The 27730-nt window shown below is 47.0% G+C and overlaps 1 protein-coding gene across 7 annotated transcripts in view; it reads right to left on the reverse strand.

The window, feature by feature from the left end:
* Positions 1–27730, reverse strand: part of RNF144A (ring finger protein 144A) — a 169720-nt gene that overhangs the window by 93123 nt on the left and 48867 nt on the right. For 6 of the 7 annotated variants that reach the window (XM_070512662.1, XM_044771895.2, XM_044771896.2 and 3 more), the window contains one exon: positions 2744–2889. In XM_070512662.1, coding sequence (XP_070368763.1) covers positions 2744–2889 — 146 coding nt within the window. Of the gene's footprint in view, positions 1–2577; positions 2890–27730 lie in introns of all 7 variants that reach the window. The other variant, XM_044771897.2, reaches the window with a different exon arrangement.

Here is a 27730-nt window from a genome sequence, read left to right on the forward strand (position 1 = left end):
ACGCCTGGCATAACACCTGGGTTGTGTTGGCTGAGAGGCTCTCTTGAACCGCTGAGACTCTTCATCGGGTCTTGCTTCCAAGTCAAGTCCCACAGACCCCCCGGTTCCCAGGCTCTCCATGACCTCTGAACCCAGCCTAAAGGCGCCAGGCGCCCTGCAAGTGAGGACAGCCCACTGGAACATGTGTCCTGGAAGTGCCATGTTAGTAACTGGTATGCAAACATTTCTCATGCTCAAATAAATTTGGAAAATCAACAGTTTGTCTCTCATTGTGGACTTCCAAGGGCTTTCTTGATGCTCTTGGGCACCCAGAATGTCCTGGTTGGGGGTACACAGAGTGGGGCACAGCATGCAGTATTTGGCAAACCCAGTGAAAGATGAGTGCATCTTTTAGGACAAGTGTTCCTCAGGACACACATTTGGGGAGAGCTGCCCAAAGCCCCCTGTTATTCCTGCAGTTCAAAGTCAAAACTTAGGAGCAAAGTGAGAAGGAACTAGGCCTGCAGAATGCCTGCCACATGGCAGTCCTGCACACATGCCCTTTCCCTGAATCTGGGGCAAACTTTTTAGCTCCATTATACAGATGGGGTAAATGAGGCCCACTAGGGTCAGAAAGAGAGCCAGTATCTCAATGCAGGGATGCCTGACCCCCGACGCCATGTTTTCCCCTGGAGCCGTTGTTCCTTGAGATAAACTTGCCTCAGAACTTAACTGCAATTTCCCTAGCAATTATTTTGTTAAGAGTGCCTCCTTTTAGCCCTACACGATTTTCTCTCTTCACTCTTTTCCACCTCCCATGTCCGTCGCCCACGGAAAGGACAGTTACAAGTCCTCTGGCCAGAGGCCACGGCTCCTCCCCTGGGTTTGCCCAGGGCTCGGGTGACTGAGGCCCACAAGAGGGAAAGACATGGGACTGAAGTAATGGGGTGCAAGGGCACCCTGCCCCATCTGTCCACACACAGGTGCTTCCTCCGCTTCACGCTGGAGTGAGCTGCAGAAACAAGAGGGACTGTTTTCAACATTTTAATTTTTAATAAATGGTTGTGGAAAAAAATCACAACTGTTGAGCTGTTTCTTGGTGCTCCTCGCAACCCCTCTTGAGAAAACAGTGCTATTTTCCTCCTTTCACAGTCCCTGACCTAAATTAAGCATTTGATCTGAATTCGAGTCGCTTATTTATTTTTACTACAATTCTCTAGAAAGGGAAACCCAAAACAACAAGAAATGCAAGCCTGGGTGGAGGGCTGATGCAAGGACGACTCCAACGGGAGAAAGCAAGTCAAGGTCTCCCGAGGCCGTCTGTGCGGCCCAAGGGGACTGTGACAGGCAGCAATCTTACCCAAAACCGCATGGGCAGGGGGGCATCTACTCAACTCCAGGAGACGGGGAAGACTTCTCTTCAAGCAAGAGGGAGGCGATTTTGCATAAAGCTAATTATTTAATCCATTCTGACATGCTTCACCATCCCAGCTCATCTTCTCAAAATGAAAACGAATCCGACTCATCGTGTTAATTGGCTGGATGTCTGGCTCTGCACTTCTCCCCTGGCTCTCTCCCTCCCATCCTTCCCCATCTCAGAAAAATGTCAACAGCAATTTCCAGTCCTCCAGGTTGAAGCTACTTTCCTGGGGCTTTAACGAGGCACACTTCTTGGCTGTCAACACTGAGGTGGCCTTGCTGCCTTTCAATCCAGTGAGCCTTCATTGATCGGCTTTCAGGAGTCCTGCAGTAAAGCAAGAGTGTGGGGTACAGATTCTGCCCCTCATAGAGCCAGAGTCCGCATAACGAGAAGTCAGAGATGTAGGCTTAAATGTTTGCAAAGCTCTGTCTCCCTGTCTAGTAAATGGAGGTGCTGATATTGAACGTGGCTTCATCCCATGGAGGTCATGAGACACAAATGAAAGAAGGCCTGTAAAATGTGGGCAAGAAGGAAGAGTACATATCCTGTAAAATGGTAGGAGAGACTGATCTTCATCTAGACATTTGAAAAGTACATGGCAGGCTGTCCATATGGTCCCTTTATAACACAGTTAAATTCAGAAGCAACTTTTTTGTTTTTTTATAGTTTGAAGAGAATGATTCTTTTTTTTTATTTTCTGGATTTTTTTTTTTTGGTATCTTTTGAATGGGAAGAAAAATCAGGCAAAATTAAATGAGACAAACTGAAAATAAACCTTACACCCTCATTTCCCCTTTCTGATGGGTAAAATGTTGTCTGAGTTAGACTTGAGGGAAAGAAAAGTCCCTATAGTCATTAAGATCAGATCATTTGGCCCCAATAAGGTTGGCTATGTTTTAAGGAAATTTAAATGTGATTTCAAGATATGTGCATTCTAGTTTGGCACTAAACCAGTGAGAGCCGACATGAAGAGCTGAACACTCCAGCTGTGCACACTCACTGCGTTAAGACTGCTGTGATCTCAGGCATGTAACTGTCAGATTAAATTTAAAGTTCCAGAAATGAGAACACATGCCATGATCACGTTTTCCAAATTGCATTACTAGCTTCTAAAATTTGATTAACTGCTTGCTTTTACACCACGAGCACGTGTGATGGAAATCTACTTGGGAGCCCACCTGACTGAGAGGAAAATTCCTCCAGTAACCATGTGAAAGCCTCAAAAAGGAGACTCTGTCACGAGCACAAGTGAGGCCAATGGTTTGCTCGGTGTCTCTAAAAATGAAAGCAGAAAGGCTTATCCTGAAATTCTTTTAAACAGACGTTTTCTCCAACAAGACCAACCAGAGTACAGAAGATGCACTGGCACTGGGCGATGGTTGTCATCTGCTCCACTGGGTACTCCCCGAGACAGAGCTTGCACGACACCAGCGGATCGAGGGCCAGGTCCCACGTGGGCCGGTACCGCGCTGTGGTCATGGCAGAGCAGTCTGAAATGAGAAGAGAAGCACAAGCCATCAGACCTCCACCAGAACCAAGGCAGGGAGCCCTTCTCCCAGCTGCCACTGGGGCCCAGGAGGTGGCAAAGCGACTGCTGATGGGCCTGGGGTTTCGGAGAACTCCTTTGGGTCCTCTGAGAAGTGTTAGCCAGGGGTCCTGGACTTGGATCTGTGGGTGATTCCCTTCCCATACTGATGGCAATGTTCATGTCTACCCTCAAAATGGCAAACGACTCACCCTGCCCCATCCTTGCTCCATCCCTCCACCAGGCATTGAGTAAGATACCTCCCACCAACCAAGCATCTAGCTCACGAGGGCAAAAGCTTAGCAGCCGTGGGACAGAAGCTTTTCTTAAAATAGTTATTGATTGAATCAACTGTTCTCCAGTTTCTAGTGTAGAAACACCCCTGAGGAACCCCTCAGTGAAGTCCTTCCCTTTCCATCTTTGGTGCCCTCCCAATGGAATGCAGCTTTGCACACTGGCTTCGATCCATACACCCAAGCGTTTCCTGACCCTCCAGAAACAGCCCAAGGACCATTGCCTCCTTAAGCCCTGGTGGATTTTCTAGAATGTAAGCTTCAGGGAGGCAAGGGTCTTTGGTAGATCTGTTCACTTATGCAGGTCAAGTGCAAAACAGGGCCTGGTGTATACAGACACTCAACACACATTAATGGAAGCAATCTTCACTTCCCAGTCCTCCCAGAACATTCTCTAGCCACTTCCTAACCCACTCACAGTCTGTGTTCCCCTCACAGCATGTATTTTTCGACTGTTACATTTATCACACTGATTTCCACTGCTTGCTGCATTAACTAATACAGACTCAAGAGCAACAGAAAAGTTGTTGAGCAGAGAAATGATGTGACAAACTTAGTCTTTTAGGAAGTTCAAGCTGATGGCTGAAACCTTTGGAAAAAACAAAACCAAAACCTCATGCAGCCTTCTGCTTTGTCACCCGCTGTGCAGTGTGCTCCAAGACTGGACAGCCCCTCAAAACTCACTGCAGAAGGGCAGAAATCCAGGGCTTCACCCTTCAACATAGCACTCCTAAAGCCCACACTCGCCCCCAGTGTAAGTCCTGGGCGGGCAATGCCACGTGAACACTCTCCTGCTGCATACACCACTTATTCCCTCTCGCCCAGGACCACCTGTGTGAATCCTATTTGTCCATTCCCAGACAATCCTTGCTCTTCCAGCTTCTGAGCTTGGCTCCTTTTCCTGTTTACACCTCTCCGAAGACGTGACCCTTAGCACAGCTGGCAGGCTTGAACTCTTGTTCCCTTTATTCCTGGACCATGATTTCCACTTGACCTCTAGACACTGTGGCTTCCCACTGCCCTGGGCACGCGTCAGCATGGCCCCTCACCTCCCTCCCGTGAACTACTCTTGAAGAAGGTCAAATTCCAATTTCCCGACACTATGTCAGTATTCCTTCCCCTCTAGCGGAGATACTCTCTGAGGTGTGCTCAAAATCATGACTCAAACGGGAACAACAGCATATTTTACTCCCCCACCCCCCAAAAGTATATATTGTCTAAGCCCGTCACAGACCTTCCCTCCGCACAGGATGGGCAAACACGATTTTGCAAACATTGAACAGCTGCAAACTTGAAATAGGAATTTGCTAAGAGAATCACAATGCACAATAAAAGAAAAAAACAGTCTTTGTTTCTCCTAATGTGAATGTCAAGTCATATGAAACAACAATCTATTTTAAGAACATCTGGTCAATTACAAGTATTATTCAATCTAAGCAATTCAAAATGTTTATAAGGCAAGTTACTTATTAAGCACTGCTGGAGTAATGCAAGAAGTTGTGCATTGTGACGGAAGAGGTATGGATACAAGGAAGAGAAAGAGCTAGAAGGGAACACAGTCCATTGAGGGAGATAGTCCCTATATTACCATAAAGGTAAAATGCGATTATTTGACCAGAACCATCTCATCCCTGGGCTCTAGGGCTGTCGACCTCTGCAGCTCCTATTCTCCCAGCTTCACCCCTTCAAAACAAAGTAGGGGAAGAAAAGCAGTTGACTGTCAGCCAGTCATTGTCCACCTTCTGCTCTCACAACTTGCTCCAGCAAGCCCCTGCTTTCTTAAAGCTGGCTGAGTCACACCTATGTTTCTTCCTCAACCAAACTCCCTCCCCCTCCTCACCACTTCTCCAAATGCTCCCAACCCTCCGCGCCCCACACCAGTCCCTGGTGCTCCGAGAAGCTGCCCTGCTTTCTCTGAACCCCTCAGCTGCCTCCCTTTCTCCCCGTCTCTGCTGCACGGGGTGTATCAGCGGTTCCCAAAGTGTGAAACAGCAGCATCAGCATTTCCTGAGAACTTGCTGGTCCACAATTTCCTGGGCCCCAACCCAGACTTCTGGGGTAGGAAGCAGAGACACAGCCATCTGTGTTTTTCTGAGCCTTTCAGGGTATTCTCCTGTGCTGGGAAGTCTAAGAACCACTGGTCTACATCCTTCCATAAGATAGCATTCGCCACCCAGGTCTGTGCGACTCCCAAGCCCGCCAAATGCACTGCCTCTCAAAAAATACCAGAATGATATTGTAATGGTGGATACACCTCATTCAGCATGTGTCAAAACCCATAGAATGTGCAACACCAAGAGTCCACTGTAATGTAAATGTTGTGGACTGAATTGTGTCCACTCCAGATCCATATGTTGCAGCCCTAACCCTCAGCGCGACTATATGTCTTTAGGAGGCAATTACAGTTAAATGAGGTCAAAAGGGTGGGGCTCTAATCCAACAGGACTGTCACTTTATAAAAGAGGAAGATTCCATATCTCTGTCTCTCTCTCTCCTACATTTGAGGACACAAAGCAGCCTTCTGCAAGACAGAAGGAGAGTTCTCACCAGAACCTGACCATGCTGGCACCATGATCTCGGACTTCTAGCCTCCAGAACTGTGAGAAGGTAAATTTCGTTTTTATGCCACCCCGTCTATGGCATTTTGTTATGGCAGCCCGAGCTAATACAGTGAACTATGGACTACGGGTGAGAATGATGTGTCAATGTAGGTTCATCAATTATGACAAATGGACCCTCCAGTGTGAGATGTCAACGTGGTGGAGGCCGTGCATGTGTGGGGACAGGCGGTACGTAGGAACTCTGTACTTATCGCTCAGTTTTCCTGTGAACCTAAAACTCTTCTACATGGTAACTCCTTATTGATCTGCATCAGTTTTCTAAATCTAAATCCAAATCTGTTAATGTAAATCTGAATCTAAAACTAAATCTATAAATCTAAATCTAAACTGCCCTAAAATAAAAAGTTTATTGAAAAAAATTTACTGTTTTCATTGAAATCCAAATAAGCCTATTGAAATGCAGATTCTACTGGAAAGAGTAATGTTTTAAGCTACTGTTTTCCCGAAACAGTTAAGTTTGACAGTTATTAAGTTTGACGCTAAAAATCTGAGAAATACTGGATTAAACAGAGTTGAACGGGTTCAGGTGTTTACTTTTTAACCATCTAACTCTGTACGGGTTTTCACATGCTAACGACACTGTGACATTCCAAGGAGGGTGCGCAGCACGGCACAGCTACACCACAGGCGCTTTCTCAAGCACCACACACACCATTAAGGTTCTGTAAGGAAAAAAAGGAAGAATGAAAGGTGCTGTTAGTCATTTCACTGTAACAGGCTGCCCTACATTCAGATTTTGCAGAGGAGAAGGGGAGAACAGACAGAATCAACAAAGGAGGGCCCACAGACCAGAGAGAGGGCCCCAGCCCGTCTGAGCTGCCACTCTCACAGCACCAGTTCTTAACAGATTCACTGCAGAAAGACCACAGATGTGTTAAGCGCAGGTTGTATGCGCTTTGTGCCTTGCAGATACACCTGTACCAGTGAGGGAGAAGAGGAGTCCTGTCTTTTGGAGCATCCTGACTGGAACACAACATCAGCAACCAGACTCTGACATACAGATGCTGGGTTGAGCGGGCCATCTAACTAGAGGGAAGCTTTTCCTTCCACAGGGCAGGCCCACCTCCACTCCCTCCATCCCATCCAGAGCTCTGCACTTCCTCTGCCCGAAAAAAAGCCTGGGCTGGTGCGAGAAGCCACCAGAGCCACTTCCTGCAGCGAGCTCCAGGTTCCTGCTGTGCGGAGCCATGACTGAAGAGGGAACCCCAGGCAAACACGACAGAAGCCCCGCTGGAAACAGCCTTCAGGAAACTTCCAACGTCAGCCAGGACCGAGGTCCTTGACATTCCTCCTCCCCTGGCTCGGCAGACCTGTATCCTGCTTCCGGAAGTTGCCTCTCTTGCAGACGATGGCTTGGCTTGGGAAACAATTGGCATTCATGGCGGAGCGCTCACTCTTTCATTTCTAAGACCGGTAAAAGACTCCACATGCAAGCTTAAAATGTCTTGGGAGCTTCCCACAGCCGGCCCAGACAAGCCCGGCTCCCTGACCTCTGTCCAGGAGTGAAGGGCAGAGGAAGACACAGAGGGCCCGTTATTTCAACTCCAAAGTGCCCACATAAACATTACACTCGGGCTACCAGTGAGCGACGCTTTTAAATTCAAACATCAAGTCATTACATTTTAAGGCCAAAGGGGGTCTTTGGGTCGTTTATCCTTCCAGAGCTGATTTCCTTACACTCAGCTCTTTAGGGGTTTGCTAAGATGTCACACAGCCACCCCCACCACCAACACCACTTCCTTCTCCCTGATAATGGACCACTCAGGGCATTATTGCCAAACCTTGCCAGTGACATCATTAGCCGTTATCTCCATTTCTTTAGAGAATTGAGCAGCAGCATATATTGATGAAGTTGACTAGCAGTGGGCCACCCCACCCCAGCCCTGTTTCCTGCTCTGAATTGATTTAGTCACACCTTGCCAAACAAAGAACAGTTTTTGGGGTTCAAGAAACCAGTTTATGCTATCATCTTCAGTTTCTCCTGCTCCTTCAGGTCAGTGCTGGTCGATGGCAGGGTGGCTAGGGAGCACACCTTTGGCTGGCCCCGATGGGATGGGGCAGGCACATGGCAGCTTCCTTTAAGGCACTGAACAGAAGCCTTGTTGCCAGGACAACGAGCCTGGGAACTCCCTGGGTTTGGAGCTGGTCAGTCCCTGGAGTTAACAAACAAGACGTAAGGGAGTAGGGAGCAGGCAATGGGTTGGAAACAGGCCTCTACGAAGATTCAGGAAACTTGAGTTCCCACGCCAGCACTGTTGCTAACTGACCATGTGACCCTCCTTGACCCGTCGCTGTGCCTCCAGCGACCCACAGCCTGTCTGCAGCTCTGGCTGCCAGAGCTGACCTCCAGGACTCCTCTAGCCTGCGAGCTCCTCCCAGCCTTCTGAAAAGGTGGAACTCAGCTCACAGGGAGAGGGTTCCTGCTCGTGTCGCCGCCACATCCACAGAAGGTCTTCCAGGAGGTGAGGAACGGCTCTCAGTGCGAGAGAGAGATAAAGGCTTTCAAATGTCAGACCCCTGTTCCTACAGATCCATTTCAGAGCACGTGATATGCCTGTGGCTGAGTCATGTTCTGCCCATTAAGGCATCTGAACATTAAGCTCCCCCTCTCTCTAAGAACTCACTTGCAAGTCCACCTCAAGAGGTCCCCCGTCCAACTCCTCTATTTACATATCCCTAATTCTTACACTCACTCATGACCAGGTAGCTGTCCATCAGCATTCAGTTTCCATGATGCTCCAAACACCGTTTTGACCTGGGATTAGAGGTGCCAGCAGAGCCGGGGGTGACAGCGACAGAGTGCCATCTGAGAACACCACTGTCTTCCTCCTCTGGCTAAGACACCCGCCTTTGACCCTTTCATTGTGGAGGCAATAGGGTCAAGCAAATGTGTAAAATGAGAAGGAAGCTGATTGAAGAAACTTTGGGGGGGGGGTAAGAAGAATCACCTTTTATCAATATTAGGCTACAGTTTTCATTTATCTGACATACTTCAGCCAGAAAATTAAGTAAAATTTGGGGCTTCCAAATATGTGGAGCAGATTCCTCATTGCACCGATATTCCAAGGTCTCAACTCTTCTAGCAGGTTTACTTGGATTCTGTCTTGCTCCCTGAGAGCTGGAGAGGGAATATGAGGGAGCTGGGGTTCTCTGAAGACGCAGGAGGAAGCAGGTACAATGACCGTGCGGGTGAGAGGAGCCCGTTTATGCTTTTGGCGAGGGAGGCAGAAGTATCTGCCAGGTTCTCTACAGACAAAACCCGGCAGGGTGACACGTGGCACTCAGTGAGGTGCTTGAAATAACAAAGAGGCATAAGTGGCCCAGCCTTAGGTTCTGGTGGTGCCCTGGCAGGCCGGGACCAAGGCACATTCTGGAGGTCCAGGAACATTCAGGATCACACGACTGAGAAAGGGATGTACACATACACTCTCCTACTTCTCAAACGTATGCCAATGTTGTTGGGATGCAGAAAACACTCAACTGAAAGTGTTACTGAATTCACACATGCTGCCACAGAGGACAGAGACCTCCTTCTAATCACTCATTAAACGGGAATCTGGGGGCACTCTGTTCCAGGTACTGTTGTGGTCACTGGAAATGTTAACCTAAATCCACAAACATCCCTGCCCTCTGGGAGTTTAAACTCTAGTGGGGAGACGGAAAACAAATAAATACAGTAAATTGGTAAAATATGTAGCATGTTAGCCAATAATGCATGTTCCTTGGAAAAACTAATCGGAGATGGGAGATGGTGCCAAAATTGTGTCTGGGGTGCCCAATACACCAGCGGGTTGAAGGCAGAGGCCGAGTGAGCCGTCGGGGGAGAGTGCAACAATCCAGGCCAGAGCTGAGGGCGTCTGTCCATGTAAATGTACACTGCACAGGACAATGACAAACAGAGCTGATGGCAAGTGTCACAATCTAGATTCACTTTGAAAGACAAGCCGCTAGGATGTGCTGACAGTTTGGGTGTGGGTGTGAGAGAGAGACAGAACAGTCAAGGGTAACTCCAAGGTTTTTGAGCTTGGCAAACAGAAGGACAGAAGGACAGAGTTACCATTACTGATGTCCAGGGGAGGAGCAGGTCTGGGGCAGTATCGAGGGCTTCCCCACCATTTCCTGCCAAGCTTTGGGAAATTCGATGAATCCCCCTGAGCTCAGCTCCCCCTTTCCCGCGCAGAGACACAATATTGTATCATCAGCCTGCAAGGAAGGCGCTGGCCCAGACAGAGCTCCCTAAAGTCTTTAGGGCATCTGCGAACCAGGGTCTGGGCCGTTTTTTGTACAGCCTTCAAGCTAAAAAGGTTTCTTACGTTTTTAAAGACTATAAAACAAACAAACCCACAAGCAAACAAAGAAATGTAGGCCAGCAAAGTCTAAAATACTCTCCGGCCCTCCCCAGAAGTTTGCTGCCTCTGCTTTATAGGCTTGCATCCTCAATTCCATGCATGGGGCCAACAGAGGATTCCTGAGTCAGGCTCTCAGTCAGGAAATTCCTGCTAGAAATCCTCCAGGAGAGTGGGTTCCAGGTCAGGACCAAGGCAAGGACTTGAGCAGCCTACAGCCTGCAGATGTCACTTAGAACGAGCATAACCATGAGCAGCCCTCTGTAATCCCCTGCATTAGAAAGAAGAGAAACAACTAGAGATTTGGGTGCTCTCTCTGCCTCTACACAATGTGACAGTGACTTGTGACTGCAGAACGCTTGATGCTGCCCGTAAATGACAGTTCTCAGATTCCCATCCTTGGAACCCTACCTCATTGAGACCCATAGGCTCCTAGGGATTTTTTCTAGAAAGACCTCAGCATGGGGCCAGTCAGAGGGTCCAGGGCACATGCTCTTGGCTTTGGGGAGACTTCTTATGAGAAAGCAAACAGGAGCCTTTAACTTCGCCTTCTACAATTTGGAGAATGCAAGTAGTTCACGCTGGGACCAGATACGTAAAAACTGGTGTTTCGAGCCACATTCAGTCTCTACGTCTTTAGATTTGGAAGCAGCAACATCTGACATGACCCAAGACAGGCATGGGAGAGACAAACACATCCCATCTGAAGAACAGCAGTGGTTTTCATTGACCGGGAAACTGTAACACATCTGTGACAGACACCTCTCCTATGCTATCTCTAAACTCTTATTTCTACCTTCAGGTCATCAGAGTTCACTTTTAATCACCAACACATTATAACCCGCTATGCCGTGCGCTGCACAGAATCCACACATTCTATTCTATGGGGGCTCAACTATTTTCTCAACGCAACAATGGTCTGAGAACTATTAAAGGGCCCCCATGTCAGAAAACAAGCAACAAGTCTAAAACAAGCCATGTCACTTCATCAGCATGACAATCATACCACTAACCTTTATGTTTGCCAAAGCACAACGGCTTACAGTCCATGACATCTCAAACTTTCCATCGATCTTCTGATCACCTACATAAAACCACCAGTGCCCCACCACTCCCTGTCCCCTGCCCCCTTCATGTTACCCCACAGCCACTCTCTGACATACTCTATGTACCCTTCCTTATGTATTTATTGTTTTCTTTCCTCTCGAGAACATAAGCTCTATGAGGAGAGTCAGTATTACCATTCAACAGTTTAGAAAATCTAGTCAAAGAAAAAAACTGCTCTATGCATTCTTCCCTTTGCTAGTTAACTAAGTAGAAAAAATACTAACCTCAGTGGGTCATTGCCTGTTTCACTGGAGTGAAGAGAACAACTCCTTTCTCCAGCAACCAAGGAGGCAGGCAAATGCATGCCATGCTCGCCTGCCACTGATAAAACAGAGCGGGCTCCAATATCCCTATTTTCTGATCAAATAATGCTGAATGGCATCGTGTGATACTCCTATGATCAGCTGCAATGTTTCTGAACATCTGTATTCCACCTCGTATTTTGGAATTCATCAATCAGCATTATAGAGATATGAAGTCACCTCAATTATCTTCATTTAACAGATTAAGAACTGAAGCTGAAGAAGGGAAATGATTTTCCCCAAGCCCCAAGGTAACAAGTGGCATAGCCAGGATTCTAACCCCGTGTGCTGACTTCCCAAGCCCATGTTGGCTTCCTGCACCGATGCTCCTGCTAGACCAGGCCCACCAAACACACACACCTCACCCACTGCTCAGATTGCTGAGGGGCAGGCGGAGGAAGGCACCTTCGCTCACAGTAACTCCACTCCTGTCTACTGCATAGAAAAGCACAATGGCTAATCTGGCTGTTCCACCTTTAGAGCACAAAAAAGGCCACCAGCTGAGGAAAAAAACACCACAGATGTTTTTAACCTAAGAATGTTAAAGGTGCGATGTTTTGCACCTAAGAATATCCCTTTCATCACAGAGAACCCTCCAGTTATTAAATAAAACATCTGACTTAATGATGGTAATGATTGATCATTTAGTTGGCTAAGATGCTGAAATCAATCCACTGCTCAGCTTCCCTGATGAGAAAATGGATCATAATCACACGAAAAGCTACTCTGTTTTCCTCTCATGGCCAAGGCCAGCTACTGCACATTCTAATAATCGGGAAAAAATCTGTCATCTCATCTATCATTTGGGCCTCCTAACCTCTCTATCAGAAAGGCTGGTTCACCAGTATGTCCCTGGACAGGACTGAAGACCACAGGTTAAGGGTGTGACCAACTTTAGGAGGCCGGGAAGGGTCCGCTCTGTAGCTCCATCCCACCCCGTCCAAAGAGACTTCTCCTTCCCACGTTCCTTAGCCGAACGTGCCCTAGCCCTGGTCTCAGCACCTCACTCACTATTCCAGAACTCATATTCCAATATGGCCTCAGAGGACACCCAAGGCCACTCCAATCTCTCTCTTCTGACCCTGGCTGAGAAGACCCCAAGCACAAATGAGATCACTCACTGGAGAGACAGAAACTGATTCATGAGACAGACGTGGTCACAGCAATGCTGCGGACCCCTTCCTGCCCTGTCTTTGTCCCCGTCCTTCAGCTAGACAACCCCAGAAGATCTATTAGAGACAAAGACAAATCACGAAACTTACTCAAAATTAGTTCTGACATGGTGGCGAGGATTCCCCACGGGCTCGGGAACAGAGCTTTAACCTACAGAACATTCACAAAGAGAGAAGGAAAGCCCCAGACGAAGAGGGCGAGCGCAACCTGCAGACCCAGCTCATTGTTTCCTGCACATGAAGCTTTGTTCAAAGCCCACCCTGGAGGGAACTGAGTGTCATCAAATAAACTGACGCAACCTTTCCTGAAGGGAAACAGAGAGGCAAACTTCAAATTATTCCCAAGAAAACAAGCATCTGGGAAGAGCCTTCCGAGAGGGGAGGCACTCCTGCTGGGAATACCCATAATAACGCAAGTCTAGAAAGCATATTTATTTCCAGCCCAACGTCAAAACCTGGGCGTTTACTCCTAGGACCAGCATATGGTGTCCCTGTGCGTGCAGCCTTTGGTCACGGCGAACAGACGGGGAGCAACCTCAGAAGTCTGTTGCAGGGAAGGACGAGTTGCTGAAAGGGTAATGGGTCTTATGGGACCGTGTTCTCTTAAGGACATAAAACTCTTTGGTCGCTTGAGAATCATTAGTACAGAATTACAGCACCAATAATAATAGAACCCACTATATCCAACCAGCGTTTTCCTCATTCATGGGTTGTCCAGGACTGACACATCAAGTGTCATTTACGAGTGTCCTGACACCCCAGAAAGAAGCAGGTCCAAGTTCTCCAGGGCTGTGTAAGACCACAAGCACACTCACCCACCGATGCCCAAGTCTCCTGGCCTCTCCAGGTCTGCTCACCCCCTGTGCGAAGATAACAGGGGGTGCTGTTTCTCTGGGTTCCCCAGACAAATGTGTGTCAACAAGGACACTATTTCATCAGGCCTCTCCCTGCACAAAGCGCCTCCGGACTCCCCAGTGATGTCTGTTAAATGCAGACTCCCCAACCACGCCCCCCAACACTTCTCAAAACCCTTCCTGTTCTCTCCTTGTCTCCTGAGCACTTATCAGCATCTATTGTTTAACTTACTTATCTTGTTTATTCTGTCTTCCTTTCCAAAATGTCCTCTCCTTGAGGCAGTGATTTTCATGTGCTTTGCTCATTCTTACTAGCCAAAGAACTTACAAGGGCACTAACAGAGAGGAGGTGCTCCTCACAACTGGGTCAGCACAATTTGACACTCCAAACTCTCGCCTGGGAAAACCTAGGGTGACAGTGCTAGAAGGATTATCTCTTCTACTACGCTAGAAGCTTCCTAGTAACAGGGAGAATTTTATGCCCATGTCATATCAATTACCTGGTATAATGTGCAATGTGTGGTAAGTAAATATTTACTGAGAAGATGGCTCAATAACTACTATCAATTAGGTGTGATTTTTCTCTGCAGTGAAATGAAAATGCTCACTTTGGCCCAATAAATTTATGTGAAAATTATCCAAAGAACCATGTCCAGTCACCTGTGCTTTAGCGTGAACTCTTGTAGAAATGTGCCAGCTTTCTCTTTCTGGGAACCAAGATACTGGCTCCTAGCCCAGCTCTGCCTTTAGCCAGCTCTGTGATCTTAGCACATCTCCTAAGCTCGCTGCAGCCTGATTTATTCAAGCGGAAAATGATAAGGCTCATTTTCCACCAATAAAATCAACGGAACTTCTTTGGATCCACAGTCATGCATCACTTAATGACAGGGACACGTTCTGAGAAATGCCTCGTCAGGCAATTTCGCCATTATGTGAACATGACAGAGTGTACTGACACCAACCTAGATGGTATGGACTACTACCCACCTAGGCCATATGGTACTGATCTTATGGGACCACCATCGCATATGCAGCCCGATGTTGACAGAAACATCATTATGTGGTGCATGACTATATAATAACTTGGTTACAGTCATGGAGAAACTAATAAACAAACGTGGGTAATGGTGGTATACAATGATAGAACGTTTTTGAGGGGGAATGGGCAGTATTTATCAAGTACCTTAAAAATGTTTAAACCCTTTGATCAAGTAACTCCATTTCTGGGAATTCCTCCACAGAATAAAAAATTGAGAGCATAAAAATGTTCATTACAGCATTTACCATAATATTAAAAAGCTGTAAGTGCATAAATGTAATTTTTTAAAAAGCGGTATGAAAGCAGTAAGAGCATGGAAGAATGGAAAAGTGTGGGCCATAGAAGGGCATTTTGCAGGATTAACCAATGGTGTCAGGATATAATTTTGGTGGGCGGAAGGTAAGCATAGCAATCATATGTTCATTATGTAAGCCACTACAGACAAAGAAAGAGAGGCTACAACTCACACATGGAAAATTACTGCTTGATTAGAAGGAGGAGAAATTACTTTTCTTCCTGCAATATTCCTTTACATACTTAAATTTCAAAACTTCTGCAAATCCATGGAAAGTCAAAATAAAGAACAAAATTTTAAAAATTGCAAAACTTATCCCAAAGAATTAATCTCCTTAATACCTAAAGAGTTCTAGAAATTGAGAAATAAAAGAGAAACAGTTTAATAGAAAATGGTCAAAGAGCAAGAGACAGTTCACAGGGAAAGAAAAACAAATGCCCACAAGCATAGGCACTCACAAGAAGAGAAATGAAAATTAACTACACAAGGTGCCGCTTCTCAGCTCTCCAGCTGGCAAACATTCAAACATCTGTCAGTGTGGCTGTGGGTCCAGAATTGTTCCCCTACTCTAGTGGCTGGACCTCAAAATGATGCAACACATGAAAAGGGGGATTTGCAATTATCTACTAAAATGTTACCTAGAACTTACCCATTGAGCCCGAAATTCCACTTCTAGGCTTGTGACCAGTGTAAAAAGTTAGTCATTGTGGTGTTGTTTAGGACACCAAAAGAGTAAAAACAATTCAAGTAGAGGACTGATAATAAACCGTGGGTCATGTGCACAATGGAATACTACACTACCATGGAAAGAAGGAGAAAGCCTTCTCTGCCTTAAAATGCAAAGATCTGCAACGTATTAAGGAAAAAGAGCAAAGTGCCCAACAGTACATAGTACATTCTGAATGCTGTGTAAACTTCGTGTGCATTGTCCTTACCTGTGCTTGCATAACCCCTGGATGAATATACAAGATCCTAATGAAAACGGTGGCCTCACGGGGTGGGGAGGGCTGGAGGGTGGAGAGAAGGGACAGGCGCAGGGGCAAACAGGACTTCCCAGTATGTACCTTTAAATAAATTTGATGGTGAACCATGCGGATATTTCCACTTAAAAATTACAAAGATTTTAATAAAATAAACTTAATGTCATAATAATAATAATTTAGAAGAAACAGGGGATCTCCCTTCTGGCCTTCATTCAATCAAAGGATCCTACCTATTAATTTGATACATCTACCGGCCTCAAGTTCAGAGATGTACTTCAATATTATATAAATTAAGGGAAATGTTCCAAATGGGATTTTAATTGTATTTTTATCTGAGCTAACTCAGAGTTCCCAAAGTGTCAGTGTGTATCTGCGCTCCTACACGTCTCTTCCAAATTTGAAATCCGACATTTATTTTGTTGTTAAAAGGTTCAGCCTCCTCTGATCAGCCGTCCCTCAGAGCAAAGGGTTTAGACAAGTGCCTCTCAGCTCAGGGAGCGAGGCTCTCACAGCGTCAGCCTGCTGAGGAGGGTTTTATTTCTCCCACCAGGAAAAAAAAAAAAGCCACACTAATCCAAATAGAAATTAAGAAATAATAGTAACAGCTAACATTTATTAAGAACTTGCTAGGTGTACAAAGTCATTAGCCACTTAATCACACAACAGTTTCATCAACAGCCTACCTTCAGGTGGGTACCATCATCTCTCATGCTGTACGAGGAAACTGAGGCACAGAGAGGCTATGTGATGGAGAAAGGGTATGGATCTCTCGGTATTCCGGATCCAGTCCTGTCCTCTTAAGCACAACACTCTATCTACTTATTTTCTGAAATCAATTAGACTGCACGTAGCACAGCTGTTGTGAGCCAGCTACACTCTTACCAATGTGCAGACTCACGCTTCAGTTGCCATTCTTGCTTCTCAAGAATTCTATGTTGTTCCATTGTAACACTTCTGGTGAACAGGGACAAGGAAGCTCCACCATCCATTTTACAGATTGTGCACTGAGATGGAGCTGATACATGAGCAATCTATGATCAATTAATGAGCACTAACCAAGGCCTAAAAGCTATGGAGTCCAAAATTCTTACCCAATATACTCTTTCTATATCCTTCCTTCCACTGGTGTATAACAAGCTACCCTAAAGCCCAGGAAAGGTTAGACCAGAGGTTAGCAAACCTTATCCATCCAGGGTCGGACAGTAAATATTTTCGGCTTTGTGGGTCAGAGAGTCTCTGTAGCGATCCCTGGACCCTGCTGTCTAGCACCAAAGCAGCCAGAGGCAACGCCTAAACCTATGCATGGGGATGGGCGTGGCTGTGCACCAACAAAACCACAAACCAAATGCTGACCCCCGCGTAGGCATCTTTGGTGAAAATCCTGACCACCATTCTTATCTTTTCCCTTCTCTAAACATTGTTAAATATTATGACAAGGAGTTTTCTCCCTAAAATTTCATTTCTACTCCAAATGCCTGAGCCTGCTGTGACGACATTTCACAATCTGATCCTCAGCCACCCACGGTCTGACGCAACTGTACACCGCGCAGCCTGTCTGGCCTCACACTAGACTCGAACCCAGTCAACATCGAGAGAGAATCTTCTATTTAGGCCAATGGCTCTGGCACTTATTTCTTGAAGAAGCTCTGGGCCTTCTCATGGCACGACCTTTGTCGCGCTGTTCCAGTGGCACAAACATCCCCTCCTCTCCTCCACCTAATGAATCTGTGTCCCCCGCCCCCGCACCATCCAGCTGAGCGCCATCTTCCAAGACTACCACAGGACAGCACAAGGCATCAGCCTGTCCCATGAATCTCAGAGGCCCCGTGTCTGAGGTACCCTTACCACAACTTAGATCCAGACACCACGTCTTACTTCCACATTAAGTTTGTAAGATTCTCAGGATCAAAGCCAGGCTATCTCGCCTCATGCTCTTGATTCTCACACAGCATTGCTTCTGTGGGTTTGATGACAATATGGTGGCCTTATTGTGCCAATATACAAAGGAAAAGCTGAGGAAGCACAATAAAATTCACCCAGCTAGTCTGTGGTTACACAATTAATGGCAATTCTGAGACAAGATACTAAGTCTCTATCCAAGAAGCCTAAGACCTCGCATGAGCCTCATATTACAGACAGTGGCCTGACCGGAAAGTACACAGTCTCCAGGAGCACAGGCCTTTGGGTCTGACGCCCATCTCCACACCCAGTCGTGGGACTGGGGCAAACCACTTCTAATAATTGCTCACGGTTCCTACGGCACTATCTCAAGCTGTACAAGCCCCATATTGTGCCGTTTAATCCTCTCACCAAACTGTGAAGTACATACTCTTAACCCCACTTTACAGATAAGAAAACTGATGCTTTGAAGTTCCACAACTTGCCCAATGTTAAATGTCAGAGCCTAGTTTCACACCGAGTTAATGTGGTTCCAGAATCCCACTCTTCCAACCATAAACCCTCCAGCCCCTTGGGCATCACTGGTGATAGTGTCTGCTGTTATTGAGTATTCAATATACGCTGATATGAGTGTTCTACTCCCACTGGGGGAGGATCTGCACTTCTCTAGTTAAGGTGGGTTGGAGAAGGGACCTCATCTACTCTCTCCTGCCTGATCATCTGCTTTACCAGCCACAAGTATCTCTAAGACATTTTCCTTTGGGAGTTTGGGCCCGGACACAGCCCAAGGATTAGACCTCTGACCTTGGCCTCAGTAGTATGTACAGAGCCCCGACCCAGGATTGGACACACCCCAGAGACACAGCCGGCTGCCTTGTCAACCATGGTTGCAAGAAACATCTGCAGCAAGTGACCAATCCCTCAGGCAAGATGGTTCATAAGCTAGGGAGGCCGGGGGTGGGAGGGGGTGGCTAGAAAAGAAAGGAGTTGCCAAGGGGAATGGAATCCCACGTTCCCATTCCAAGAAACAGCAATTAGCCCACAGAAGAAACCTCCTGGGGCTGTTTCCACTCAGCCCGACCTACTCGAAAAGTTCTTCTAAAAGGGAGAAATAAGTTATAATCATATGAAGACATGTGCAGTTTAAGCAGGTGAGTGGGGGTGAACGTTACATGTTATATAATACCCCTGTCGTAGGCTGGGGGAAAGTTCTCTCTCAAAGTTTGACAAATGAACAGAGAAGCAAGGCAGCACTCCAGTGTCACTCAATCTTGCTGCCGACTGCCATGCAAATAAGCGAGCTTGTGCCCAAAACCCAGGCTGGGGATGAGGGGTGGGGGAGGAGGGGGAAAGAGACCTGTTAAAATTAGAATCCACTCAGCTGTGTGCTGTCGCTCAGTCTTCCAAGGAAGTGGGTGGGTCCAGGTGGCTCCAGCCCAATTTGCCGTTACTGGTGGAAGGTTGTGGGTCTGGAGGAGGGAGACAGTCCTCCTCCCCAGGAGCCTGTGCAAAAAGAAATGAGGCTCCTCCTGCTGGGCTCACCCCTCATGAAGCAGGCTGCAATCTCCCATTTGCAAACCAGTGAGAAAACAGCAGAAAGAAAACTGCATTAAGTTCAAAAGAACCAAAACAGGAATCTAGAAATATACTTTCCGTACTTTCTCAGCCTGCAGAAGAGAAACATTCAAGGCCTCATTCAAAGGCACTGAGATGCAGAGCCAGATTATGGGGAGTTCAATCCACACGAACAATACAGTAAAAGTCAGAGTGAGGGAGAGCCTTGGGGATCACATTGTCCAAGCTCCCTTCTATACATCACTCAGAGACAAGTGACTTCCCAGGTCACAGAGCTGAGGGGCGGAATCACATTAGAAGAAAGGACTTCTCAATCCCAGATCAGTGGAGCTGCCGTCCCACCACACTGAGATCCAAGGGCTGTCTGCCTTTAGAATAACCGGCGGCCCCGTTCCAGCCTGCTGTTCCCCACAGCTGAAATGATGGGCAGAAGGCACCAAGCCTGCAAGAGAGAAGGATCAAGGGAAACTCTCCTAGTGATCCTGAAAGTCTGTCTCGTTCTTAGCCAGACCCCGCCTAGGAACTCAATTTGTTGTCAATCTGAACTATCATATCACAGGGGTTGCTCCATGGTTTAATTTCAACGTTTATCATTCTTCTGGCACATCACCCCGTACAAGATCGAGATTACCCCACAGACCAGAGATGCCAATCGGCAGGACCCCAAGCCCTGGCCCAGCCCCGCCACCCCTCCAGGGCTCACAGTCCCAAAGGAACCAGGGTGACCCCAGAACCAAACAACTGAATGCATATTCGATCAGGCAGTGGTTCACAGACTCTTGGAAATGGAGAGAGCTGAAGTGCACAGCGCACCCTGCATAGCCCTCCCCAGAGGCCCCCACACAACTTCCGGGCTGGGCTAACCTCAAGCCAGCTGGAGCTTCTGCAACAAGGACGACAAAAGAAGGCAGTGAGGAACCCAGTGGACACCAACAGTAAAGCAAAATAAAGTGCTAATCAGTATTTCTGTTTTTCTACACTTGCCAGATAGTCCACAAAGAGTGTGCTAGACTTCATGATAAGAAAAATGAGTAAAAAAACGTGGCAAACAGAAAAAAAAAGTTAAAGAAAGTAAGGTAGAGCTGAGAGTGATTTTAGTGCATGAAATTCATGTCCTCGAGTTTTTGGGTTTTTTTTTAACAAATGTTTTTGTGCACTAAGTTTTGTGTAAGCCATGCTCTGGGGGCAATAAATTTAGCTCCAAACAGGACAAGGGCATGGGAGGAAGGACGGGGGCACAAGGCCACTTGAAAAGTCATGTGGAGTGAGGAAGCTGGACCCACACAGTCCTGCGGAAAGAAGGCTCATGTCACCCGCCTCCCAGGCCCGGGACCTCTGAGAGCATGGACGTGGGAAGCAGATGGCCTGGAGGCACAGCCCCCTGCTGCCCCTGCTCACTAGGGAAAGGGGGGCAAATTACCCAACCAATCCGGGCCTCAGTTTCCCCATCTATAAATGAGGATAGTGATACCTGTATCAGTTGGCTAGGGCTGCCATCACAAAGTATCTCAGATCAGGTGGCTTAAACAAAAACACTTACTGTCTCACAGTCCTGGAGGCTGGAAGTCCAAGGTCAGGGTGTGGGCAGGGCTGGCTCCTTCTGAGGCCTCTCTCCTCGGCTGACAGATGGCTGTCTTGTCCCTGTGTCTCTTTACATCGTCTTCCCTTTTGCCATGCCTCCATCCCCAAATTTCCCCTTTCTAGGAGGATACCTGTGATATGGGGTTGAGCCCAACCAAACAACCTCATTTCAACTCGATTCTCTCTCTAAAGACTCTATCTCCAAATACGTGCACGTTCAGAGGTCCTGGCGGTTAGGATTTCAACACACGAATCTGGGGGGACACAGTGAAGCCCCCAGCAATGCCTATCTCAGAGTGTTGCAGTGACTACTATATATGCAGACAGATGGGACACACTGCTGACGGGGCCTGAACTCAGTCAGTGCTCTACAAGGAATGACCGTCATTGTCATCATCACGCCTAGCGCTCCATCCCTGATGATGGGCTGTCACCAAGGCCATGATCACTGCCCTGGGCCAGGAAGCGGGAGACCCGAAGCACACCAGATGCCATGACCACAGCGTCCCTGAGCCTGAGCCGTCACTGGAGGAACAGGAGCAGACCTGTTGCCAACCTCACACTGTCACTGCAGGGGACAGGGATGAACTGAAAGGGCAGTGCACGGGGGAACTAGGATGGCTGTCACTACCCATTCTGATGTTTGAGGAGCATAATTCCTAAGGCACCGGCACCTGCACCGCCAGATTCAAAGTGTCCCCTTTGTCCTGAAGAAGAGTTCATTTGTTTTTCTAGACATTGTGGCTAAATTGACTTGTAAAAAACAAATATACAGGTAATTCTGGGTGCTATTTTGTATGGTTAGAGAAAATGAACGTTTTGTCAAGTGTGTTTGTTCCGTGTGACATGAAATAGGAGTGCTGGTAGTAACGACAGGGCCCCTCACTTCTGCCGCTGCCACGGGACACATTTCAGTTACTGGAGCAGTTTTCTATGTTCCCAGAACAGCTGGGTTTGCCCCAGCTAAGGAAGTGAACAGCAACTGGCTCAGCTAGGTATGCCAACCCGGAGTCTGTTCTGGTGTTAATTCTGACCTGGCTTGCTTCTGTGCCCTAAATGTTCACTGTCCTCCTCCTTCGACCAAAATAAAATAAAAATGTGCTTTGCCAACATATTTTAACTTATGAGTCATCCTGGAGGATAGTCTCATTCTGTATTTTCTAATGCAAATAAGGAAAGTCAGAAGGTTCTAGAATGTATCTCTTCCAGACTTCTCAAGAGTGACCCAGAGAGGAGAAGGAACTTGTCAAAGGGACACACTCAGGGTTGGCAAGGATGGGCTGGCTGCCAAAGGCAAGTCCAGTGCTGTCTGCGTAATACTGTCTCAGTCAGTAACATCCTGTCTTCAGGTAGAAGTTCACTTTGTTCCACGTCATAGCTGCAATGCGCTGGGGAACGGGAGTGGCCGTGTAGGAGGGGTACCCAATTTAAAAGCAACTCACAACAAATCCCCAGAATTAAGAATATTTCAAGAGGGAACCATTTCCCCAACTCCAGACACGTCAGCAACTCAATGCACGCAGTGACCCATTTCTGAAAAACACCAGTGTTCCTTGAAAAGCTAATAGGAGGTCTGCCGAAATACAGATTCCAAAACCAAACAGGTTAGCGCTTTGAACTTAAAAGTGCATTCATGTCCTCTAATTCATCGGATTCTCCCAGCAAGCTCTTGGGTGTTTCCTCCTTTTGCACATAGGAAGATACAAGTCTATGGAAGCACCTTAACTTGGCTCCCCTCACAAGCAGGTGCTGAGGCAAGGATTTGCACGCAAATAGTTTATTTGGGAAGTGACCCAGGGAACACAGTTTTAGACATGTGACATGAGGTAAGCAAAGAAAGGAAGCCAATAAGGACTCATTATCAATCAGCGGCCACTGTGGTGAATGGGAGCTTCATCCCACTTGGGAACTCGGGGAGCCACTGTCACACCCGGCCTCACCATCAACCCATCCTAGAGGCACAGGGCTGGGGCAGTTACCTCCCACCTTCTGTCACCATCCATGGGGGCTGCTCCAGGGTAGGAGTGCTCATCTCCACACTTGTAGCCCACAACAGGGGCAGGCCGAGGGGGTTCCAGGGAGAAAGTGCTCAGGCAGAGTTGCAGGTGCCCATGGTTGGGCCAGTGGGCAGTGAAGACGCAGGGGAGGAGGTGTGGGCAGGCCGCCAGAGTTGGCACAAGAGTCCTAACAGACTGAGGGGCTCCCGTCCTCTTACAATGCACTCATATCGTAGTGGCCAAGCTCTGCACTTCCAGAAAGATTTCCTGCGGAAGGTAACAAATGAGCTGTGTCTTTCTTTTGATGAGGAATTACATGTTTCACATACATTTTCAAAGCTTGATTTGTGGTAATTTGTCAGATAAATTAGACTGTAATTGGAGGAAGGGCAACCAAATGCAGAGAGATGGGTTAGAATTTATTATAAGGCACGTATGAATTGATAAGCCAGCCCTGGTGGTCCAGTGGTTAAGATTCGGTGCTCTTACTACTGTGGCCTGGGTTCATTTCCCTGTCAGGGGACCACACCACCCATCTGTCAGTTGTCATACTGTGGTGGCTGCATGTAGCTGTGATCTGAACGCTGTTCCACCAGGATTCTCGATACCAGCAGGGTCACCCATGGTGGGCAGGTTTCAGCAGACCTTCCAGACTAAGACAGACTAGGAAGAAGGACCTGGCCACCCACTTCTGAAAAAACTTGCCACGAAAACTTTGTGAATACCAGCAGAGCACTGTCTGATACAGAGCTGGAAGGTGAGAGGATGGCGCATAAAGACGGGCAGGGCTCCACTCTGCTGTCCACAGGATCACTGGGAGTCAGAACCAACTCGATGGTACTGACAAATGAATTGATAAGAACCTTGCTTCAGGGAGTGACGATGGGACTGAAGAGCAAGAATGGATAGGAGAGTCACACCAAGGGAGGATGTCGCAGGGGCATCGTGAATGATGGCATGGAGGGGAAGGAGGAGACCAAGATGTCTCCAAAACACCTCACCCACCAGCTATAAAAAGTCCTGATGTCATTAACAGAAGTCAATACAGTAGGGTCCATTTGGGAAAAGAAGTCTGTGCAGGACAGAAACATGGACATGCAACAGACGGCGGGTGTCCAGGTGGAAATACCCAGGAAGTATGGCCAGAGGTCTGGAAACAGGGACCTGAGCAATACAGCTCAGAGTGCACGTCTGGGTGCTCAGAGCTGTAGGATCACCATAAATGCAGAAACCTGTGCGGTGGCCCTGACTACCAACTTCCTCACCGCCCTGTTCAGGGAACATCCTCCTCCATTATTATTCTATTAAACAAACTTGGGATTCTTCAGACACCTCGAAATAGCCTCTAAATCACTCATCCTCTCACACCAACATTTACTGAACTCCACAAATGCGATGGGAGGAGGCTGTCATCGAAAAGGAATCTCGCCATTATTAACCACGACCTTAAAATATGCTTTTTATAATAGGCTGTTTGGGACATTTTGGTGACTGAGGATTTCTCCAGTGGCAATTTATCCTTCTCCCCAAACAAACCTCAAAGCACAGCCTTTCAGGTTCTGGGAAGACCAAAGTGGGTTACGCCGACCGGAGACCGTTCAGTCTTTATGCTATTGTTGTCGTGGATTCTGCACCCTGGCTAGAAGGTGAGGAAAACATCCAACATTTGGAGAGGAATGTCTATTTCAAAATATTCCAGAGCTTCTCTGGCCAGTTTGTCGTCATTAGGCTCACAGTCAATTTAAATCACCTCTTTTTCTTACTAAATCTATATGTTAAGAATCTAGGCAAGTTCATTGCTTCGCAAGTTTAGGTACAAAATTGCTTGCTGAGTGAATAGCCTCTCTAGCACCAAATGTGTGATCTTGGTGTTTTTTCTTGGGAGGGGTCCCTTTTTTTCTTTCTTTTTTTTCCGTTTTAAAAATAACACTAAACTTTTAACACTCGCAAAACTAAAATGCACACCCTGTTTACAAACTGGGAACTTAAGAAAGGAAAATCCCAATAAACATATACTGGTTGTTAAAGCAGAGATTCCCTTTTAATATTATAATAAAGAGCAAAAAAAACCCCCAAAAATCTTGTGCTTGTTTCAGTGTTTACTGGAAAGGAGAGGGAAATGGTTTCATCTATGAAATCCTGAAGACACAATCTTATAACATTTTCCAAAAATCGATGCCATCGGCCATCGGCTTATCAGCTCTACGCTTCCAGTGAAGTCACATGCATACCTATCAGCTATCTGTGCTTAAATTTTACATCCTTGTCCAAGACTTATAAGAGGTTCTCCCTCTATAAGATACTGGTCCCCAAAACTCCACAAAGAAAGATGCTACACCAAAGCGAACACTGTTTCCACAATGCCATACACTGCTAGGAGGGCCAAGAGGAGACGTGGCACCTCCAGACAGTCTCATCGGGAATGGTCCATGGAAAAGGGGTCTCTGTGCTGGGGTCTTTTGCAGACCAAGAGGATGTCGCTGTGTGAGAGGAAAGAGGATGCAGGCAGAGGCGATGCAAAGTCACAGGCCATGTGCTGGAAGTGAAAACACAGCCTCGCAAGAGCCACCAGAGCAAGACCCCCTGACGTGAATTCCCAATCCTTAGTGTCGTGTGTCTCTTGAAATATGGTATTAACGATGCCCTTATTATGCACATCTCATCCTTCCAAACACATTAGAATCTCTTTGAAGGCTAGATCTATGTCAGATATCTTTGGATCCCCCAAAGCTCCACTCCCTACCTTCAGTGTAGTCGGCGCTTAATACAGATCTTAGCGAGTAGTTAGCATTCTAAGACGGAAGATGTACTTTTATAGGAATCCAATTTCAAAAATAAAATATTGCCACCCTTCAGAAAATGATTTTGTTTTCCTGGTCTATCTGTGCTGTATATCATCATTTCAACGTCTGAGTACCACTAAAGAAAGAAAAGGTAATCTGAATATAAATGAAATTCCTATGAAACAGCTAACCTTTCTGTGAAGAATAAGAAGCAGTTAGAAACCCCTGGAGTGATCTAACATCAGACTCAAACAAAGAAAAGCATTCATCATTTCTTTTCCAATTGCAAAAGCATCACATGATGTTTTAAAGAAAAAATACAGGAAAACGAATGAGGACGACAAATGATAAATACACGAACCAAGAAAGGCATTCAGGGGGCCAATTTATTTCAAACACCGAGGCAGGGTTTCTTTCTAAAGTTTCTCCAATACCAAACACACGCCACACACACACAACGTAAGCTGGCACTACGCTGACCAATGACGTCACAGATTCCTTCCCTGCCAAATTCCAAGTGAAACGCAGGCCAGTACTTTCCTCAGTTCTTTCTCCCAGTGAAGGAAGTAAACAAACCACTTGTGCATGTGCATGTGAAGGCAGCAGAGCTCCTGAGACCTGCCACAGGCTCGCCCGTCCAGGGCCACGGGAAGGAAGATGCAGGCAGCAGCACACTCACACAGACACCAGCACTGCCTCGTCCTTCTACGGATGAGGAAACAGGGTAGTGAGAGGAAATAAATGCCAGACAGAGAGCAAGCTGACGGGCCTGCTTGTGTCAATATTCCTTCCTCTGCACGCCAACACTTCTGAGATGTGACTGCTTTCTCTTCGCAGTCAAGATTGGGTTAAGTTTCTTTAATTATGTGTCTGTGCCATCACTTTCCATAATACATCCATGGCCACTCTCGTTAACTTGATGAAAGAGTGGCATCTAGACCCAGGTACACTCGCCTTGCCTCAAATCCATCAGAACAAAAGCATAGACTCCCTTCCCAGGTTGCCTCCTGAGCATCAGAAGCAAACTTTTACTAGGCCAAGTTTTAAAACATAAGAAAGTAAGCCAGGGGCTGCCTGGTGGCATAGTGGTTAAGTTCGTGCACTCTGCTTCGGTGGTCTGGGGTCTGCCGGCTTGGACCGCGGGCACGGACCTATGCACTGCTTATCAAGCCATGCTGTGACAGGTGTCCCACATATGAAATAGAGGAAGATGGGGACAGATGTTGGCTAGGGCCAATCTTCCTCAGCAAAAAGAGGAAGATTGGTGGCAGATGTTAGCTCAGGGCTAATCTTCCTCAAAAAAAAAAAAGAAAGAAAGAAAGAAAGAAAAAGAAAGCAAGCAAGCCAGATTGCAAGCATTGATCTGGAAACCTCAGAGGGCTTGGCTCTGCTGCAAAGATTCCATTCCAAAGGCAAAAACGTCTACGTTGTACATTGTCTCTACTCCATCCCAGGGGAGAAACAGAAAAAATTAAATTAAAGGCTTCAATGAGCAGAAAACCAAAACAATGCAGTTTACTTGTCCCCTCCCATGTTCCCGTTTAGTTTCCCAATGGCCTCCACTGTCATAAAACATTCTCACAAATATCAGAGGCAGTCTGTACATTTCCAAAGAAAACTAATTCTTAGAATCACAGAACACAAGGGCGGGCGAGGTCTTAGGAAACAGAGGGTCACAGATAGAAGTGACATGGAGCAGAAACGTGAGCTCCACGTGGGAGCAGGCACCTGAGATCAGAACACCTACTTCCCACTGGATGAGTCTCGGGGTGTTGCAGGGGCTCGGGAGCTCCAGTGGCTGCTCCAGCACAGCCCTCGTACCTGGAGCAAAGGGACCCCAGGCGCTGTTTTCTCAATTAACCACTAAACAATTGGGCAAAAGTTGTGTTTTCCTTCCATTTCTCCACCCCACTTCTCAATTCCTCTGCTTCCTTCCCACCTCTTCCAACTCCTGGCAAC

The sequence above is a fragment of the Equus asinus genome, chromosome 6 (genome assembly GCF_041296235.1).
Source record: "Equus asinus isolate D_3611 breed Donkey chromosome 6, EquAss-T2T_v2, whole genome shotgun sequence".
Lineage (NCBI taxonomy): Eukaryota > Metazoa > Chordata > Mammalia > Perissodactyla > Equidae > Equus > Equus asinus.